The 20555-nt window shown below is 44.4% G+C and overlaps 1 protein-coding gene across 1 annotated transcript in view; it reads left to right on the forward strand.

The window, feature by feature from the left end:
• The first annotated feature begins 3710 nt into the window (after positions 1–3710).
• LOC145454299 (uncharacterized) overlaps positions 3711–20555 on the forward strand; it is a 202321-nt gene continuing 185476 nt past the window's right edge. The window contains exon 1 of the mRNA XM_080332293.1: positions 3711–4464. Within this exon, the coding sequence (XP_080188419.1) occupies positions 3907–4464 (558 nt within the window). The 5' untranslated portion in view covers positions 3711–3906. The remainder of the gene's footprint in view (positions 4465–20555) is intronic.

Here is a 20555-nt window from a genome sequence, read left to right on the forward strand (position 1 = left end):
AGTGTCCAAACAAAAAAGAACAACAAACAGCTACAAACCAGAGGAGAATACTGAAGGTTGATGAACACATTACACAAACAGACATGGAAGTTATAGATGAACCTGAGCCTGAACAAAACAACGAAGAACAAAGCCCAGCTTCTGCATCAAGCGAGGCAGAGGCTGAGGAGATAGAGAATGAGGAAACAGAAGAAGAGGAAGAGAATGAGGAAACAGAAGAAGAGGAAGAAAAAGATGACAATGAAGGAGGAGAGGAAGAACCATTAGTAGACCTCTTTAACCTACACGAAAACTCACAAACACCAAGTGAACTCGACGAAACGATCAGACCAGGATCACAACAAGAAAGTGTAGCCGGAGATCTACAGATAGACACAAGTGAAGACGAAAACCAAACACAATTAGATAATGGCCAAGGCAGCAAAAAGCCAAAACACCTTTTAAACAAAGACCGAAAGAGCCAAACGACGATCCTTCGACAAAGGTTCGAGAGGAGCCATTTTACGGAACAGGAATTCTTCAGTGCAGCACAACACTCACCAAACAAAAGAGGCGTTGAAACACGTAGTCCAACCTTGCCAACGTCGAGCAAAAGCAGACGTAAGCTGGCAAAGCCCGATACGGACGACGAAAAATAGAAAACCGAAATAGCAACCCAGCCCTCTCCGCTATTCAATGGCTTTCGATATTATCTCTCTAAACATAAATGGACTTAAAATGTTTCTTGAAAAACAACAGAAGATGCAACATCCTCTGTATCCAGGAAACTCATAGGGGGGATAAAAAAAGAATTCACAAATGGGCCCAACAAAATGATTGGATATACTTTCCGAACCACATCGACAATGGACAGCACTGGACAGACAGAATAGGAAATAAGAAACATTACTATCAAGGAACCACGATATTCGTGAAGAAGGAATTAGAAATCAACAATACCATAGACAACACCATTATAATAGAAGACAGAATACAAATGATAAAAATAACCAACAAAGAAGACGACCAGCCGAAACACATATACAATGTATATGGGCCGCCTGATGTGGGGAGGAATCAAACGGACGTCTTCAAGATACTAACACAGCGCATCGAACCCCACGCAGACAGCGCCATAATTTGCGGCGATTTTAATATAATAACTTTAATATAATAACTAACAGTCTGGACTCAAAAAACAACAGAAATTTTCAGCTCACCCCAGCGGCGAAGATCTGGAAAGTATTCATAGAAACATATAAATTAAGAGACGTGTGGAGATGGAGGAATCCAAATAAAAAACTCTTCTCGAATTGAAGGTTTTGATTACGGAGTAGAGTCGACAGAATTTACATAGCAGAGAGATATCTCAGCCATGTGCAAACCTGCACATATAACATCGATACACTAGCGGATCACGTGTACCTTCAAAAACTCAAACTGAGGGAACCCCAACACCAGCACTGGGGCAATGGCTATTGGAAGAACGACGTTAGATACTACACTGATGAAAACCTACAGAAACAGATTATTGATTTACACAAAGAATGTACAGAAGAAAGACCACACTTCGAGACAATATACGAATGGTGGGATCACTTCAAAAAAAGAGCAAAAAACATCTACAGCTCTATGCACGCCAAAAAAGAAAGGCGGAAATAAACAAGGAAAGCAAACTACGTGACGAAATATCACGCTTACAAAGGGACAGCAACAACGTCTCAGACGTAACAAACAAGATCAAAAAGCTGAAGCAGATGGAGGAGGACAAAATCCTCCACCAATGCCGGCTGAGCAAGGTCAAAGATATTGAAGAAGGCGAAAAGCCAACTAAATATTTTTACCAGAAACTCAAACAAAGGAAGGAGAGTAAAATAATTACAACTGTAGAGAACTCCTCCGGAAAGGAGACCACAAGCAGTACGGAGACTCTGCATGAAATAGAATTATTTTACCAAAAGCTGTGGGCAAAAACACAACGAGAAGATCACCGTGTACAAAAAGTTTACCTAAGTGCGATTGAAGGCGTTCATATCACACAGGAGGAAACAGAGGACCTGAACACAAAGATCCAAACCACGGAACTAAAAAACGCCCTTTTCGGCATGGACGGAAATAAAACTCCAGGCTCTGACGGCCTATCAAAGGAATTTTATACGTGCTTTTGGAACATAATAAAAAATGATCTATTAGAATTAACCAACAACACATTCACCTTCGGAGGCCTTTGCGAAACCTGGAAAACCGGAATTACGATTATGATATATAAAAAAGGGCACCCGAAACACCTGAAGAACTGGCGACCCATTACTCTACTAAACACTGATTATTTGCCAATATGGACGTTATAGCAACGCTCAAAAATTTAGAACAACCAACGGAATTTTGGCACAAACACGCCATCTACCTGACTGGAACCAAAATGAAATCCATCAACCCAAAATTATATAATAACAGCGAACCGCACTTATATCCCATCCCAAAAGACTGGAAGGATATTTTAAAGCTCGCGGAAAACTTGAAATGGGACGATGAAGAATGGAAAGACTCATAAAACTATATATCTATCGGTCAAAAACTCCAAAGAAATTAGACCAGAAATCAAGACTCGGAGACGGATATATATTCGGGAACAAAAAATGGGACAGAAACCTGCGTTTCGACAATCACAACAGGCCCCTGGACCTGAATTGTAAATTTTGCGATTCGACCAACGATAACGTAGCCCACATTTTTTGGGATTGCAAATTCATAAAGAAAACAATCGAAGAACTCGAAACTGCGTTAAAAACTAAACTCCATGAAGATGCTATACTCTACAATGAAAACACAAAAAAAAAACAGACTGGCTACTAATATGAAAACACAAAAAAAAAACAGACTGGCTACTAATATCAATTATGAAAAAGGGAATAATTAAACACAAAATCGCACTAGACGTCGAGAACGTAAAAGTCGGAAAAGAAAATTTGACCAGGAAAACACTGGGGAGGACCAAAATGAGAATCGAGACCCAGCCAGCAACTCTGCTCCAGGCCGAAGCTATATCAAAAATAGAGCAATATCTGATAAACCTCACATAATGCAATCTTTAAACAATAAACAACGACAGCTTTGGGTTCCAAACGAAAGTTTGGTAAATCCGACAACGATTGACAGGGAAAAAGCGGGAAAAAGCCCTGCTGGGAAGGAGGGAGGGGCCGTTCAAAAACCCCCAGACCACGCGCCACCGCCGGGAAGCTTTTAACACGCAAACGCAAATATACAACATCACACAACTCCAACCATTGGAGTAGTTGGTTGTACTAAGGTACATGAACAACAACCACGCAGCCAACCATTGAAGTAGCTGATTGCACTAAGATACATGAACAATATGTTCAAAAAATAAGAGCAAACAAATAAGAAGAAACCGTTAAATTAAGTTCACAAACCGTTAAACTCCTAAGTTAGGAAATACAAATAATATAAAAATATACAAAAAATGTGTAATAAAGACCCCGGCGGGAGGTAGCCCTATTCTTAGAGAGGGGCTGCCAAACGCCGGTGGATACGGAGAGCCGTAAAAAAAAAAGTGGAAGGAGCTCCACGTTAGTTAGATTCAGGGTAAGGGTAGGAGCTAGATACAAGTTAGATAGGACGCTGGTTATGGCGAAAGACAGGTGCTGCGGAATGGCTGGCGGCCTTCTGGGGGACTTGCCCCCCTGACTCTGGCTGGGGCAATATTTTCGCGCATCGCGCGGACGAATTTTTCGCTTGTGCGCGGCTTTCATTGAAAACGCGCCAAGGGGGTGGGGGGTGATAGCGCGATTCGTTTGCGCAACATCTCGGTCAATAGCCGGTACCTTCTTCGAATCTGGGTTTCCTCTTGAATCATTGGTCTAGTACCGTTCTTCATTTCCTCATCGTAATTTTCAGAAACAAACGATGGAAATAATTTCTAGCTGTTTTGACGAGTGCATCGACTTTACGATATATATTGCTTCAAGACTTGTGTCTGCAAGACTTATAATGAAAGAGGGATTCATCGCCCGTGCCATTGCCGACAACGATGTCGTGGCAAAAACGACCCCGCCTGGCCGCCTCACCTTTGTCGTGATGCCTGAGGATCCATTTTATAGACATGTTCGTTTGCCGTTGGGGTTGGCACCGATGCCGAACGATTTTCATTCGGCACGGAGCAAGAATGTCAGCATTGAAGGAGGGCACGTCTTCGTGACGACCCATTTCAACGGACGCTCAACAATCGCTGGCATTATGATCGAACGTAACTACAAGGCAAAAATGCTCCTCTTTTATGACGAGATGATGGCGATTGACCGCTCGGGATTGCTATACTGTGTGACTTTGGTCGTCGATCGCTCGGAGAATGCCGACGTCGTAAGACCGACGGTCCGCAGCGGTCGACCACCAGTATTCCTGCAGGTCAATCACGTAACGCAGGCGTTACCGGCAGCGCCATCTGCCCCAGTCATCCGCACCCTGGTCGGCGCGCCGCGGCCTTCGCGGCGGCAAGGCCGCGGCGCGCCATCCGTGCCCCGGTCCGCATGGACCTTTGATTTGATCTACAGTTTTTCGTTTATCTGTCTTTGATCTACAGTTTTTCGTTTATCTGTCTAACAGTTTCGTTTTAACCGTCCTCATGAAGTTTTGTCATGTCGCTTATTTTATGCTATTTTCCGCCACTTTTAGTATTAGTAACTTAAGTTAATTGAATTGTGTTTTGGCCACCTTTGCTACTATCGTGTTTTATTGCTGAGTGTGTCGTTCTTATTTTTTGTTGACCACTTGTGTCTAGTATTCATATTTTATTTTATTGACAGTAAATTTATATCTCCGCTTTTATCGTATTTTTATAAATCGCAATATTTCTTTTTTAGATCGTAATATCATAGCGTTAGTGTAAATGTGTTCTGAAACACTAGTTAGCTACTGATATGCGCGTTGGATACAATTGGACGGAAAGAGCTCGGTGTCAGTGTGTCGGAACAGTTTAACGGTGTCAAGCAAGGGTTGGAGTGAGGACGACTATGCGTGAGTGAAGTACTGTGTAACAGTACGTATAATTCAGTCTGCATGGCGTCGTTCGACCACGTCGTGCTTTCTGAAGCTTTATGTACTACTGTTACATACTATAGCTTTATGTACTACTGTTACATACTATCACAATACTATTACAAAGTAGTTGTGTAGGAAGTGTTTGTGCTAGCGAGGTCATGCAACAGTGTGTTGTCAGGCTTGCATGTGCTGTTCGAGTTGTGCGTGCAAGGTTTTGCATAACACTGCTGCGTGACATGGGTATCGTTGTCAGGAAACTGGCTGTTATGTGTCATTATGTAAACTTGAAAGTGCGGGACCTTGTTACCCAAGTTCATGTTACTTGAAGTGAACATAGTGTTACAAAACTTCGTAATAATCGTCGGACGTAGTCGAATTAAAGTTGCGCATCATGCGATCATTTACGTTGTATTTGTATCATTCATGGGGTGATATTTGTATCATTCATGGGGTGAGGGGTGGTAGCGCGATTTGTTTTCGCGCAACCTCTCGGCTAATATCCGGATTAGTTCAGTCAGTTTTTAGAAGTCAGGGTGGACGAGTTTACGTTATTACAGTTGAAGGTGAGACTATATCTGCGTCTGTCGTTTGATGTCGCGTAACAGCGACCCGGGCTTCATTTTTCGGGTTATAGCATATATAGGTTCGCGTCCGGGTGCCCCTGTTTTATGTGGTCTGCATACATAATTGATTTAAAGTTTCTCGTCACATACTTCAATCCGCTAATTTAGTTATCAGAACATAAAAATAATATCATGTCACTTGACATAATCGGATACGCTAGTAAGGTCGATGTTGACTTGACAATTGGCAGACGTAAAGTGGAAGCGACGTTGATCCTACGGAGTGGTCTTTATGGACGAGGGGTCATAAGATGTGACTATGAACGAGTGATCGGGCATGGGCCATCTGTGCATTTTATGACTCGCCCGCTGAACCCGTTTCATAACAATGTGCCAGTGCCGGAGGGACTAGCCAGAGTATTTCAGCACGTCAAATATGGGTTTCGCACAGTGTTGTCGTCACACACCTCGGATGGTGTGTTCTTTGCCACTCATTATGAAGGTCGCTGCACGTTGGCGGGCCTTATAATCCACGACCAATTTCAATGTGAGCTGCTCGTTTTCGACGACGTTTACATAGGACGGTCGCCAGCGGGCACCCCCACAAACTTGCCGATGGCGGTCGAAAGTCCGCCATACGACAACGTCGTGCCCGAAATGGAGTTGGACTCGGCATCGGTACGTCACACTGACATATCGCCGACATCTGGATCAACTGAGACGTCGTCAAGTGATGTATCGATGCCTTCAGTTTCAACTCCGGAATCCGCTGGCACCGTCGTGAAACGAGAGATGAAGAGGAAGCAATTTCCCCGAGTACACCTGTCGTATCGATGCCTTCGGTATCAACTGCGGAATCCGCTGGCACCTTTGTGAAAAGAGAAATGGAAGAGGAAGCAATTTCCCTGAGTACACCTGTCGTATCGATGCCTTCGGTATCAACTGCGGAATCCGCTGGCACCTTTGTGAAAAGAGAAATGGAAGAGGAAGCAATTTCCCCGAGTACACCTGTCGTATCGATGCCTTCGGTATCAACTGCGGAATCCGCTGGCACCTTTGTGAAAAGAGAAATGGAAGAGGAAGCAATTTCCCCGAGTACACCTGTCGTATCGATGCCTTCGGTATCAACTGCGGAATCCGCTGGCACCTTTGTGAAAAGAGAAATGGAAGAGGAAGCAATTTCCCCGAGTACACCTGTCGTACCGAATATTGTCGTAATGAATCCTGTCGTACCGAATTCTGTCACTCCTCCCAAAAGGGTTATCAAAAAGCCTCAAAGACTCGATCTGTAGTGTTGGTAGTAATTTTCCATATCGTTTCGTTATTGACGCTCTCTTTTATGTTCTGCTTTTAAGCTCCGGACATGCATTTTTACTGCTTTTATACCCCATGTCATTTTAGTACTGCTTTCTCAATTTCTTTCAATCATGTATTTTACATGCACAATCTCTATTATTCAGATAATATTAAAATAGCATTAGTGATAAGTATTATGAAGCAATAGTGATTCAATCAATGTGGTCGAAGAGAGAAATCGGGATAAAGCTTGTGGTGTTACTTTATTGGAATAGATCAATGACGTCGATGAAGTGAGGATGAATCGGCATTGAAAAAGGTCATGTGTAACACCATTAATACTTCATGTTTCATGGCGTTGTTAGGTTAGCTTTATGTTTTGTGAAGTGTGAGGTAGTGTTACATAATGTCACATTTATCATATAAAATAGTTGTTTCAAAGTTTTTGTGCTTGCAATGTCAGAGTGCAGCTTATTGCGTGTCTTGTACTTGCTTTGTTTACGTCGGCGTATGAGGTGTAACATTATACTGTTTCATTGTTTCGTTTTAACTGCAAGAACGAATGTTTCACTATTTGAACTTTAGAAAGCATGCGGTTGTTTCACAAATAGATGTTGTTTCAAGTTTACATAGCGTTGCATAATATCACGAGCGTTAAAGAGTGACTTATATGCAGTATCACACCTCTTATTTTCATTTACGATATTATTTGCAGATACTCGTGCTTAACATTACAATGGCTAGCTCTATGACTAAGAATGACGACGGCAATGTTACTGTTAGTGTGGAACGTGATGTGTCTGATTCATGTCAGATGTCGCAAGATGCTGTCGTTATTCAGACAGAGATGGCGTCTCTATCGCTTATCTCGAGAAGCTCTGGAAGTGATTCCAATCACGTATCGGTTGCTTCGGAAACATCCGGAATTTATCCACTCTCTTCATCGACCGTTTCGGGAAGCTCACAAGCCGACCCCATACCTGTTCCTGATCGAGCCAATCCTGGATGCTACCTACTAGTACCAATGAACCTGTACAAGGAAGGACGTAGGTCTTTGGTCGGTCCTGAAGAATTTCTTGCTTGGTGTAAAGAAGAAGAAGCAAAGGGTAACTCTGAAGTGGAGATGATCCAGCAATTTACGATCAATAGGTCGGATGGCGACGAAGGAAGGTCGAATAGCGTGGCAATACATATCATTCGAGAGGTCTGGAAAGGCCGACTTGTCAAGTTTACCAGACCAGAAAGGTTTCCTGCTCAATAGGAGAAGGTCGAGGGTGAAGGTGATCTTTTTGATGGGTCGGCACAAGTCAGTCATGAATTTCCAACGGATCGCAATGGAGGAAACCTCTCCGAGGAGGTCAAACAGACGAAGCAGAAATAACAAGAGGGCGAATCCGCGAAGTTAGCGGAGTCTGCTGAACAATGATTGCTACCTACAGAGCTTGCAAATCTCTTTTGTCGGAATGAACTCAAACGTTACTTGTGCTTTCTTTTGCCTCGAATTCGTGTCGATCGATACGCATTTGTTTTAGGTATCGCATCATTTCTGAATACGTTATTGCTGTACTGTGGTTCGTGACATGGGTTTCGTTGGCGAGGGACTAGCTGGTATGTGTCACTATGTAATCTTCAAACTGGATGACCTTGTTACCCAAGTTCATGTTACTTGAAGCGAACATAGTGTTGCAGAACATCGTAATAATCGTCGGTCGCATTCCAATTAAAGATGCGCATCATGCGATCATCTACGTTATATTTGTACCTTTAAGCTTTTATCGTGTATTTATAAATTGCAATGTTTCATTTTAGATCGTAATACTTGTATTTGTCTACACTACTGCTATATCATTATAATGACTATGTCGAAGCCAAAGGCCGGCGATGGCTATTTCGAACAGACTGTATATCAATTTGACGCGTCGCAACATCCTGACCTTGTTAAGTTGGAGACGAAGACTTTACCGATTTCTGCCGATTCTGATCCTGGACCTGATCCGGTTCCTGACCCAGACGATCCAAATGCTTATCTACTGATACCAGCCGACCTGAACCGCGAAGGTCGTAAAACGCTGATAAGTCCTGAGCAGTATATGGCTTGGTATGAAGAAAGGTTTCCTGGTCAACAGGAGAAGGTCCAGAATGAAGGTGATCTTTTCGAAGGGTCACCGGTACAAGTCTGTCCGGAATTTCTGAAGGATGGCAATGGAGGAAACCTCTCCGAGGAGGTCAAAGAGACGACGCAGAAAAAACAAGAGGGCGAATCCGCGAAGTTAACGGAGTCTGCTGAACAATGATTGCTACCTACAGAACTTACAAATCTCTTTAGTCGGAATGACCTCAAACGTTACTTGTGCTTTCTTTTGCCTCCAATTCGTGTCGATCGATACGCATTTGTTTTAGGTATCGGAGTATTTCTGAATACGTTATTGCTCTACTGTGGTTCGTGAGCGAACTATTTGGGACAATATCTTATTCGTGTTACTATCGTGTCTTATTGTATTTGTTTTCCAGATAATACAATACGAGTCTAATAGCTAAAATGTCGTATAGAACTCCAACGAAGAGTCCGTTCGGAAAGGAGAGGAGAAAGAATCCAGATAATGCGGTCGATTGGTATCAACATTTCCCTAAAGATTACCTCAGGCCTTACGGCCGCTCAGTCATTCCGGAGGACATATCGGACGAAGCTATCAACAGTAAGTTGCAAACGTTCAGCGCCGAATGGCTGACCAGGCCGGTGGTAGCGGTGTCAGAGTTTGGCGAAACGCTACTTCGCAATCGCAACACCACGCCCGCTCTCGAGGATATCATGGAGCCGAGAGCTTTCCAACAGTTTCATGCGCATCTTACTTCCGTGATCAACGAGGTCAGTCCGCTGTGGATAAGCCCGGCGAATCCGGCTAGCGAGGCGACTCTCACGAAAAATGACGTTGTGGCGAGATTTGAACGTCTTGAAAGTCTGATGATTCAGCAAAAGTCGTCGTTCCTCAATCGATATATCGATGTGATGGCCGATTGCGGACACGCCATGTATGTGACTGCGTTACATCTGAAAATGATGTCTTTCCTAATGCGCAACAAAGACGTCTGGGCTCTGAAGTGTCGATCCCACCCCGATCACGAGGACTTTAAAAAGAACCCGACCCCTCGCACTTACGCTGAGATCGTCTTTACCGAATACATGATCAAAAAAGAATTCAATGCCGCGCCCATCGAGACACCGGCGAGAAGACGCATTTCTGATTTCATGCTCGACGAACCGGCACCTTCCTCTGTGCCCGTGGGTGTTTCGCAATCTCTTCCTACCCAAGCTCCTGCTCCTGCTCCTGCCCTTGCTTCTGCTTCGGTTCCGTTTCACGGAGGGAGCATCGCCACCCTCCTTTCCAATTCCAGTTTCTGTTCAACATCCGTCACCTTTCTATCCACCTCCACCTTCCGTACCCGTGCGCATTCGAGTTCCAAACGCTCCCGGAATACTTAGGGCCCCATCCCCAGTTTCTATGCAAGTCCTGAGTGCTTCTCGAATGTCTTCAAGTGCGGCACCGGTTTCTGGCCAAGTTATTATTGCTGCTCAAGTACATCGAAATCCGGCAGTGGTTTCAGAGGATCCTGTTCGATTAGCGCAAGCTCGTCCGATGATTCAAGTTCCGGTGCCGTTTCAACCGGATACCGTACCAGTTGTAAATGTTGCTGGAGCGGCGCTGGAGGACGAAAACGTTCCATGCTCCAGTGGCAGCGTTCAAAGTCAGCTTGCGTCTGTCCGTGTTAACAAGGAGAAGCGGAGCAATCTTGAGTGTTCCTGACATGGCGGGTAAACCAAAGAAGAAGAAAAAGAAACGTAAGAAGAAGAAAAAGAAACGTAAAACTCAAGAATGAACTGACGTGTTCGATATTTCGTTGCGTTTTTCTGATTTGTCAAACCTTAACTTTCATTTTCTTTTTCGTTTGTGATGCCTTCGTAACTTTCTCGTTTCTTTTTACAGATTAATAATTGTATAACTAGCTGTTACTCCACTGAAATACGATATGAGCAAGCAATCGAAGACATCGTCAAGCCGTCTGCTGTTGTCTGCAGATGACGTTTCACAAGCGAATAGGATCGTTGCCGACCTGCGCAATGTATTTCCTGACCATTACTTATTGCGATTCAATTGTCGTCCCACCAATGTTCACCATCAATTGCTCATGTTGGCTCTATACCGAGAGATGACCCGCCATCAAGTATTCGTTACCATGATTACTGAATCGTTACGACCTGCGGTAATATTGCCGCAGGATGCGTTGAGTGCCAGCCGTAGTTCTCAAACGTTAACAGCGTCACTACCGACTGATCTGAATGCTTTTCTACATCGATCCGCTTCTCCGGAGCTTCCAGTATCTTCGGACCTTTCTGTACAAGTGCAGACATCTCCTAAAGCGGAACGACATTCGTCACCTAATGACCTGCTCAAGGCTCAAGAGCACGATGATGTAGCAACGGTTTCAGTTATGCCACGGAAACGTGTTAAAGTCGAGAGAAGTTGTCAAACGGAAACTGATATCAGTGGGATGTCCCCGTGTGCATCGAGCGAATCGAGTGAGTCGGATGCATCGGACGAACCGTCTCTGCCGTGTGCAATTGACGATTCCACCAGTCAGTCAGCGGCTGTATGCGAACAGCAGAAGCGGACCGCCACTAATGAAGCAGGAAATCAAAAGAAAAAAAGAAAAAATCTGTGACCTGTGACATGTAACATTTTAAAGTTGCGATGCATTGCTCGTCGATATTGTCATCTCTAACTTTCGTTTTATGTTCATTATCGTGTGTTACGTTCGTTATTTCGTTCGGCTGGCTTGCCGCTTTTTGCTTTTTAATGTACCTTCGCTATGCTTTAGCTGATTTCATTTCTTTATTGTCGCACCGATTTATGTGTGTTATATCACCTGCAACGTTCGTTACTTGATGTCTTCGTTCAGTACAGATTGATAACTGTAAATACTCGTGTCTTTTGCGAGTACTAACAGTTTCACGCTATTCTTTATTTTCCAGATAATACAATAACAGTCTGATAGCTAAAATGTCGTATAGAACTCCGACGAAGAGCCCTTTCGGATAGGAAAGGAGGAAGAATCCTGATTTCTCTGTCGATTGGTAATCAGCATTTCCCGAAAGATTACCTGAGGTCTTACGGTCGGTCTGTGATTCCGGAAGACGTATCCGACGAGTCTATCAACAGTAAATTGCAGACCTTTAGCTGCGAATGGTTAATAAGGCCGGCAGTTGCAGTGTCCGAGTTTGCCGAAACGCTACTTCGAAATCGTAACACCACGCCTGCCTTCGAGGATATCATGGATCCGAGAGCTTACCAACAGTTCCACGCGCATCTCAATTCCGTCGTCAACGAGGTCGGTCCTCTGTGGATAAGCCCAGCGAACCCGGCTAGCGAGGCGACTCTTACTAAAGAAGACGTGTCGGCGAGGTTCGAACGCCTTGAAAGTCTGATGATTCAGCAAAAGTCGTCGTTCCTGGATCGATATATCGATGTCATGATCGATTGCGGACACGCCATGTGTGTGAGTGCGCTCCATCTCAAAATGATGTCGTTTTTGATGCGCAACAAAGACGCATGGGCCCTCAAATTTAGATCCCATCCCGACCACGAGGACTTTAAAAAGAACCCGACCCCTCGCACTTACGCTGAAATTGTCTTTACTGGCTACATCATCAAGAAAGGCTTCAATGCAGCGCCGATCGAGACCCGGCTAGAAGACGCATTTCCGATTTCATGCTCGACGGTCCATCATCCCCGTCTGTGTCGGTGCGAGTCGTTCCAGATGTTCGATCTCCTGTTTCGGCTCAAGTTCCGCCAGCTCCCGTTCTGTCTCAAACACAGGCACCAGTTCGTGTACAAGAGCATGGTGTCGCCTATCCTGTCGTGCAGATACCTGTTCCTGTTCAGGTCACGCATCATTCACAATCCCCTCTTTCTTCCGTACAGTTGGCATCGGTTCCGGTTACTCGTCCTGTACAGAATGCTGCTCGAATGGTTCCGACACTGGATCGATCGGATACCGAGCTGTATGTACCTGCTAGTCAAACCGTCAGGGAAGCTGCTCCTTTGTCGACTAATCAATCGGTCTCGTCAACATCTGTTCCAAGTGCTGCATCTGATGAGGAGAACGTAGCATGTTCCAGTGGTAAAGTGCAAAGTAAGTCCGCATGTGTCGGCGAATCGAAGAAGCGAAGCAAAGTTGACAAGGCGGGAAAGCAAAAGAAGAAGAAGAAACATATAATTCTGGAGTGATGTCGTACGCATATCGTATTGTTGCATTTGTGGACTCAGTTTCGAGCCGTAAATTTCCCTACCTTCCATACTCATGTCGTGTGTTACGTTTAGTAATTCTTTTAGGTTTATTACTGAAATGCTTCGCTGAACGCCCGTTACTTTTTCGTTGTAGTAGGCTACTCGATTTAAACAGCTTTTCCTTCATAACGTATTTTGTCATAATGTAAATATTGCTTCAATTTGTTTCGTTCTTTTTCCAGTTGCTAGTAACAGTTGCTGTGGCATGATACAAGTCGGACTCGAATGACGTGGTTTTGACTCGAAAACGCAAGTTAAGTGGCCCTGGAAAGGGCCGATGGTTTTATCAAGAAGGAAACGCTGCACAATATTGCAGATTCCATGTTTAAGTTCCCTCTGCTGGCTTGAAATGGCTGTTTCTCGGTGGAATGAGAAAACGAAGGTTGTCGCGTCGACGAACGCGGGAAATTGCAACGTACGCACATCCAGCACTCAATCTTGGACGATCGAACCATACGATTACCTTATTGAGTGTTTGGCCTTGGACCTTGTGAATGGTTGTGGCGTAGGCCAAGTCAATTGGGTAGTAAGTCCCTTCTGGCGACGTAATTGGATACACGCGGATCAAGTGACCGCTGGAGATCTTCAGAAGTATCGTGTGCCCGACGACGGCATGAATCAAACCGCACTGGCCGTTGACATACCCCCTGCGTTTTTGCCGATTTTCAGTAATCACAACACGCATTCCGAAATAGACAGGTTGCAAGTTCGATTCAGCTGTCGGATACCTAACTTGAAGAAGCGGTAACGAGCGCGCGAAGATCTTATTTCGTACAGCCAAGTTGTATTGCCGCGATGTTTGACGGGTAAAGGTCAAAACCTTGAAGTCAGCGTGTTTGTCATAGCGTGTTTGTCATATATTGCTACAAGAGCCTCGTCCGAAAAATCGGGCGTGTCTTGCAACACCAATCCCTCAGCGAATCGCGATTACGATTCTGCCGACGGTCGCTGAAGCCGACATTCATTCAAAAAGGTAGAGAGGACCACATCCGTTGTACGAAACTGTTGCAATAGGGTGGTCTTGTCGCATTTGCTCAATATACCGCGATGAGAAAAAAGACTACCGATTACGCCGTCAACGGGAACTGGCTGTAATTGCCATTTGTCCCCGCATAGAACGACGACCGATCGATCAGATATGAATGAGAGGGTCGTCGATATATGATCGCCGTGGGTGAGCGATATCAACGATATCTCGTCGATCAGGATCAAGTCATACTGTCGCAGCTGCCAGTTCATTCGGGATTCCGAGCCCTCGCCTACACGCAATCCGAAAGCCGCGTGAACCGTATCTGTACTTAGTTGGTTTCCGAATGCAGTCTTGTACGTTGTAGCCAAAAGACCGGTCGGTGCCAACAACAAGACTCTGCATGCCATAGCCAAACCCGGACGGATGATTTCTTTGATACAAATAGATTTTCCGGTGCCTGGAGATCCAACGAGTAGATGGTACCGATCATGACCATCGTCATTTTCGTCCAGTATTGCGGGATCCATTCGTCTGTGCAGTCGATGGACGACGCAGTTGACGAAAGCGGCTTGCATGGGTGATAAAGTCGTTGCCGGAGCAACAACGAGATCCGTTACATTCAATTCATCGAAGGTGAATGTTCCTTCGTAATGCTCATTCCAGACCTGGAATAAGCTCACCACATAAGACCACAACGTAAATATATAGTTACTCCGACATGCTTTCTGTTGGCAGACTAATGTAATGGAATTCCTGTCCTGCCAAAAGCTTGCCCTGTTATGGACAGCAAAAGAAAACATCTTGATGTCTGCAGGTAACGTGTCAAAAAGAGGATGAACTAATTCCGAAAGCTTGCGGAAGGCCACATTCATTAGCGCGTCTTGGAAAAAATAAGTGTTGTTGAATAGGTCAACAAACTTGACTCCAAGCAGTAGCGGTTTAGTAGCGCGTCGGGGATGAGATTGACAGCGAGCCACCGTGAAATTTCGGAGGAATTCGAACAGCGTCATACGCTCGGCACTAGGCATCCTGTTGCAATAGGCTTTGACGATGTCATTTGTCTGCGCGCGCTCAAAAGTGGGAACTAAGAATCTTTTCGTGTCAGAGCATGTGTACGCCATCTTTACATCGCTCAAAAGCGCTATCATTTCCGGCTCTGCGGGAGCCAAATTGCGTAGATATCGGTAGGCAACGCTTTGTGCCGACAGGTCGGAAAACAGCACCTCACGCGGAACGTTATGTTCCCGAAATTTAGATACGTATGATGCAACATACTTCAACAACATGGTCTGGCCGTCCGTCATCTGAACATCCATTGAACACCTCAAGGCCTGTGTTAGTGAAGGGATGTAAACCCGCAAATTAACAGAATGGGCGCGTTCCGAACGTTTCAGCAACAACACTTGCGATCCAGAAATAAAGTCGATGACGCTCGGTTGTTCGCGCACCTCTAAACCTCTTACGGGCTGTCTGCTTTTCTGCGTATTGTATACTATATCGCAAAACTCCGCGTCGCGTTCTGGAAAATCTGCGCAAAATTGTCCTATATCTACTTTTGCGGGATCCCACAACCAGGCTAGATAATGCACGTGCAAGGTGCCGCGTTGCTGAAATTCATACCTATAAAAGTATGTTTTTACGTTGCACCCCGGCGAGTTGGCATCACGCAATACGTTTTGGCGCCAGTCTCTCTTGCCCCGGCCTGACACGAAATGCCGCATGACTTCTGTCAGTACATGTGCGATATGTAATGTCTCCAGAGCTGCTAAATCCGTGGGTCCTTTAGCAAGAGCGTCCATTCTATTGGCGATCACGTCGGAAGAAGGAAAAGTCCACTCGTAAGGGCTTACTGTAATAAATACGTCTGGAAATCCGTACTGACGCACGGCATCCACGATAAAACTTAACTGCCACTCCCAGTATGTTGGGGAGAACGTTTTGGAATCTAAAGCTCTCGCCGGAGAGCAGTCAAGTGCCCGAGCGGTAGATATCGCACCCGATATGGTTTTATAGAGCCAGCGATCGAATTGAAAACGAAGCAGCGGGAAGCATGCCGAGAAATCTAAAACTCCCGACAAAATTTTCAAGAGGTGCGACTTCTTTGCGCTTTTCCGGTCCCCGGAATCGGTTATGGAAGTCTCGCACATCAACAAATGGATAAAGAATAGGCCAAATGGCGGTTTCAACAAATTTGAAACTGAACAGCTGGTCGCAGTTCAGCGTTCTAGGCAGCTCGCTGTTATCGTGCTGTCTAATAAGCTGGCCATACGCACTCTCTGGAGAGGCACACAAAAATTCATGAGCTCTTTCTAGACGTTGCCGACGTACGTCGCACGACACAGCAGCAATGCTAGATTCCACGGAATGACTACGAATGGTTGCGTAAACCGCACCGTCCTTTGATCTATAACCGTGTTGCCTTATGGCGTTCGATCCGTAATGCAGTTTGTAAATCGAAAGGACTGTCATGTCGTTAAAAGTCAAGCCGCGTATTGATTCGGGCCAACTTTCAAGCACAGGCACCGAGTAATTCGCATTACTGCAAGCGCACTTACCGGCCGGCAAAAACCTTCCTCGTAAGGCAGCTTCGGACAGCCCCCTGGTATATGCTGATCCACAACGTTGGCATTCGATCCACGCGCCAGTCGAAATCCAGGCAGCCAGCTTTACTCCTGCTTCAATATTAACGTCGGCTTCCTGCCGAGGCGGTATTACGATGTCTCCAAAATCGTTCCAATGCCGCTCATTCTGGCAGTGGATAGAGATACAGTAGGATAGTAACTTGTAGGTAACCAACTCAGCTGCTCACTCAACGCACCAACAAATCCAACTGATCGAAATTCAGTAATTCTGGGTACTCATGATCTAACGCGGCAAAACGGAAACGAGAGATCCCAGTTAGTCATAAGCTTACGCGCCACAACAGAAACGAGAGATGCTTGGTATGAATTACGCGGCAACCATATCGCGTGAACAAAACTTGATTTCATGTCACACCGACTCGCCTCATTTGCATAACGCGAGAACAAAACAAACTTGATTTCATGTCACAACGACTCGCCTCATCTGCATATCGCGTGAACGAAACTTGCCGTACCTTATTACAACCAAATACTCCAATGGCTATCGCCGCAGAAAGAGGCAATATTTTCATTTGTGGTGCAAACGCTGCCCATCCGTCGCGAGCGGTTGATCCGTTTTTGTTGGGCCTCCCCCGCCCCTCCTACCCTGACGTGATTTTTCTCACTTTTTGCTTATAGGTTTTTGTTGGGTTGGCCAAACTTTCGTTTGGAACCCAACTTTACGAGTTCTTGTGAATTATTCTTCTTTTTTTGTTCTTGTGAATTATTCTTCTTTTTTTTAAAGAACCTTTGATATGAATATTACGGTAGAGTCGACCAGATCGTTACTTGGCGTCAAATACAACAGATCAGATCGCGATCATGTCGGATATGGAACAATATTTTCCTTCGCCTAAGTTCGCGACTTACGTCAAACCTTATTCTTCAACCCTAAAACTTGTTGCCTTGCCAAGTCACTCTATTGTTTACTGCACATGACACATTCCCTCACTAAATGCGACCAATTAGGACGAACCAAAATGGTCTGGACTCGACTGCGAATCGCAGGAGTCGAATACCTATCAGACGCTGTTTCTGCTGAATATCATCTGTCGACTTGTATCTATTGAGCAAAGAGCCGTGAATCGGTGCGGTGCATTTTTATTAAAAGCCAAATAAACCCAAACAATAATGACAAACAACAACGTTTCGAACACATCAATTTGTATGCACATTTCACACAGACGAGCTTCGTCTAATCGCCAGCGTCTTTTCTCGCCTGATTTCGATACGAACAACTTGCAGGTCATATAGCTTCGTGCAAAAGCGATATGGTCTACGAAGTCATACTTATTGATTCACTTGTGCGTTGACAGAAGGCAAAATACTTCGACGGAGGAGCGGATAACGTCTGAAGTGTGCAAATCAGGTGTGACGTGCTGACGTAGATAGTATCGACAATAGGGCAAAATTCAGCGCAGCATAGTTCAAAGTACACCCATACGACGCCGAATTTTTCCATATTGAATCACGTATTTGTCATTGTATGATCGTCGAGTTCAGCGCGATGAATAGCGATAGACCAGGACTCTAGGAGAAGCGTATCGTGTCTTATGCGTATACTGAACGATGCGATCGACCGGAATGTCTGCCATGGGATGTAGTTCGACGATTGGGTGCCACAAACAGACATCCCATGCACCTCGGGCGGGCTGGGAGCGGTTGTGACGTCATAATGAGTAAAATCCGTTATTACATGTCACTATTATGGTAACTCCAGTGTTAGATCTACTTATACGAGTTTCATAGACGTGTCTCTTTCTTGTGGACACAAATATTATATAACTTTTCTGACACCCTATAGTTCCAGACATGGTAGACATTTCATTTTGGTGTCATTGGAAAGGTGACAAAAAAGTCTCCAAACGTATTTTTTTTTGAGTCGCTACTTCAAGTACTTTTCGAGTAGTGGCTTTGTAAAGTAGTTTCAATGTAGTTTCAACGTTTTTAGTGCTATCGACTTCATTTTTGTATCGTTGAATACTCGTCGCAAGACCAGTCTTCAGTCAAAGTATCAAGTAGATTCGTCAAGTAGTTTTGGAGTAGTGGCCGTGTAAAGTCGTAGTTTCAATGTATTTTCAACTTCGTGAGTGCTGTCGACTTCATTTTTGTATCGTACATTACTTGTTGCAAGACCAATCTCCAGTCCAAGTATCAAGTAGATTCGTCAAGTACTTTTCGAGTAGTGGCCGTGTAAATTAGTAGTTTCAATGTACTTTCAACGTCGTGAGTGCTATCCACTTCATTTTTGCATCGTTTAAAACTTGTCGCAAGCCGAATGTTCAGTCCAAGTATCAAGTAATTTTGTCAAGTAACAAACATCTTATAGTCTTTTTAATGTTTCAGCAATGTTTTTGGCCATGTTTTGGTGGCTGTAGAGAGTTGATTTTCTCAATTCTGAATGCTCTCGTCAAGACCTATCTTCAGTACAAATTTCAAGTGGATTGGACCACGTGGAAAGAAGTTATGAATTTCGCGTTTTTGACCATGTTTCTGTGGTGCTCGAGAGTTGATTTTCTCAATTCTGAATGCTCTCGTCAAGACCTATCTTCAGTACAAATTTCAAGTGGATTGGACCACGTGGAAAAAAGTTACGAATTTCGCGTTTTTGACCATGTTCCCGTGGTGCTAGAGAGTTGATTTTCTCAATTCTGAATGCTCTCGTCAAGAGCTATCTTCAGTAAAAATTTCAAGTGGATCGGACCACATGGAGAAAAGTTATACCAAAATATCGTTTTTACCATGTTTTGGTGGTCCTACAGACTTGATATTTTCACTTCTGCAAGCTCTCGTCAAGAGCTATCTTCAGTAAAGATTTCAAGTGGATCGGACCACGTCGAGAAAAGTTATACGAAAATATCGCTTTAGACCATGTTCTGGTGATCCTAGAGACTTGATTTTTTCAATTATAAATGCTCTTGTCAAAACCTATCTTCAGTAAAAATTTCAAGTGGATTGGACAAGTAATAAAAAAGTTATAGTATTTCTAATGTTTTTCGAAGCTATTTAACCATGTTCTGTGGGTCCTAGCGACTTGATTTTTTTTCTGGAAAGGGCGGGAAAAGGCGATTAATCAATGTGAATTTCAAGTCAATCCGAGCACGAAATCTAATTATTTTCAGGAGCCCTCATTTTCGAAAAACCATGTTCTGGTGGCATTAGAGAGTTAATTTTTATTTTTCTGGAAAGAGCTCCGAAAGGCGATTAATCTATGTAAATTTCAAATAAATCGGCCAACGTTTACTATTTTTCCAAGTACGAAATGTGTTCGAAAAAAAAACTTGAATGTTTTCTGTGATCTCCTTTACTTTTTACAGTATCGCCTCGGGAAAGGTGGCGTTCGAAAGATGTGTGTAAGAAGAATCCAGACGTTTTGGAATTATCACGATAGCTATCACGGCCTCCAAATGACAGCCATTTCAAAATGACTGTTTTTCCGGACGAAAAAGTCGAGTTTTTTTTTCCCAAAAAATCTGAAATTTTCGCCCCCCCCCCCCAGCCGAAGTTTGGAGTGTCTAGGACCAACTCCAGCCATTCTAGCCATTCTACCATGCTACAGCATAGGCCCTGGACCTATGTGTACCCCGGTCGTTTTCGAGTTACAGTAGGTCAGTGACCCACCGAAAGTAACCGCGAGTGAACCGTTCCAGAACTTTCTCGGAATTTCGCGCACTTTCGAAATCCGCGGGAATGTGAGTATATAAGGCGGCGCTCCGGCCGGTTC

This window comes from Botryllus schlosseri, chromosome 13 (genome assembly GCF_051294905.1).
Source record: "Botryllus schlosseri isolate E-star chromosome 13, Bs_hap1, whole genome shotgun sequence".
NCBI classification, from domain to species: domain Eukaryota; kingdom Metazoa; phylum Chordata; class Ascidiacea; order Stolidobranchia; family Styelidae; genus Botryllus; species Botryllus schlosseri.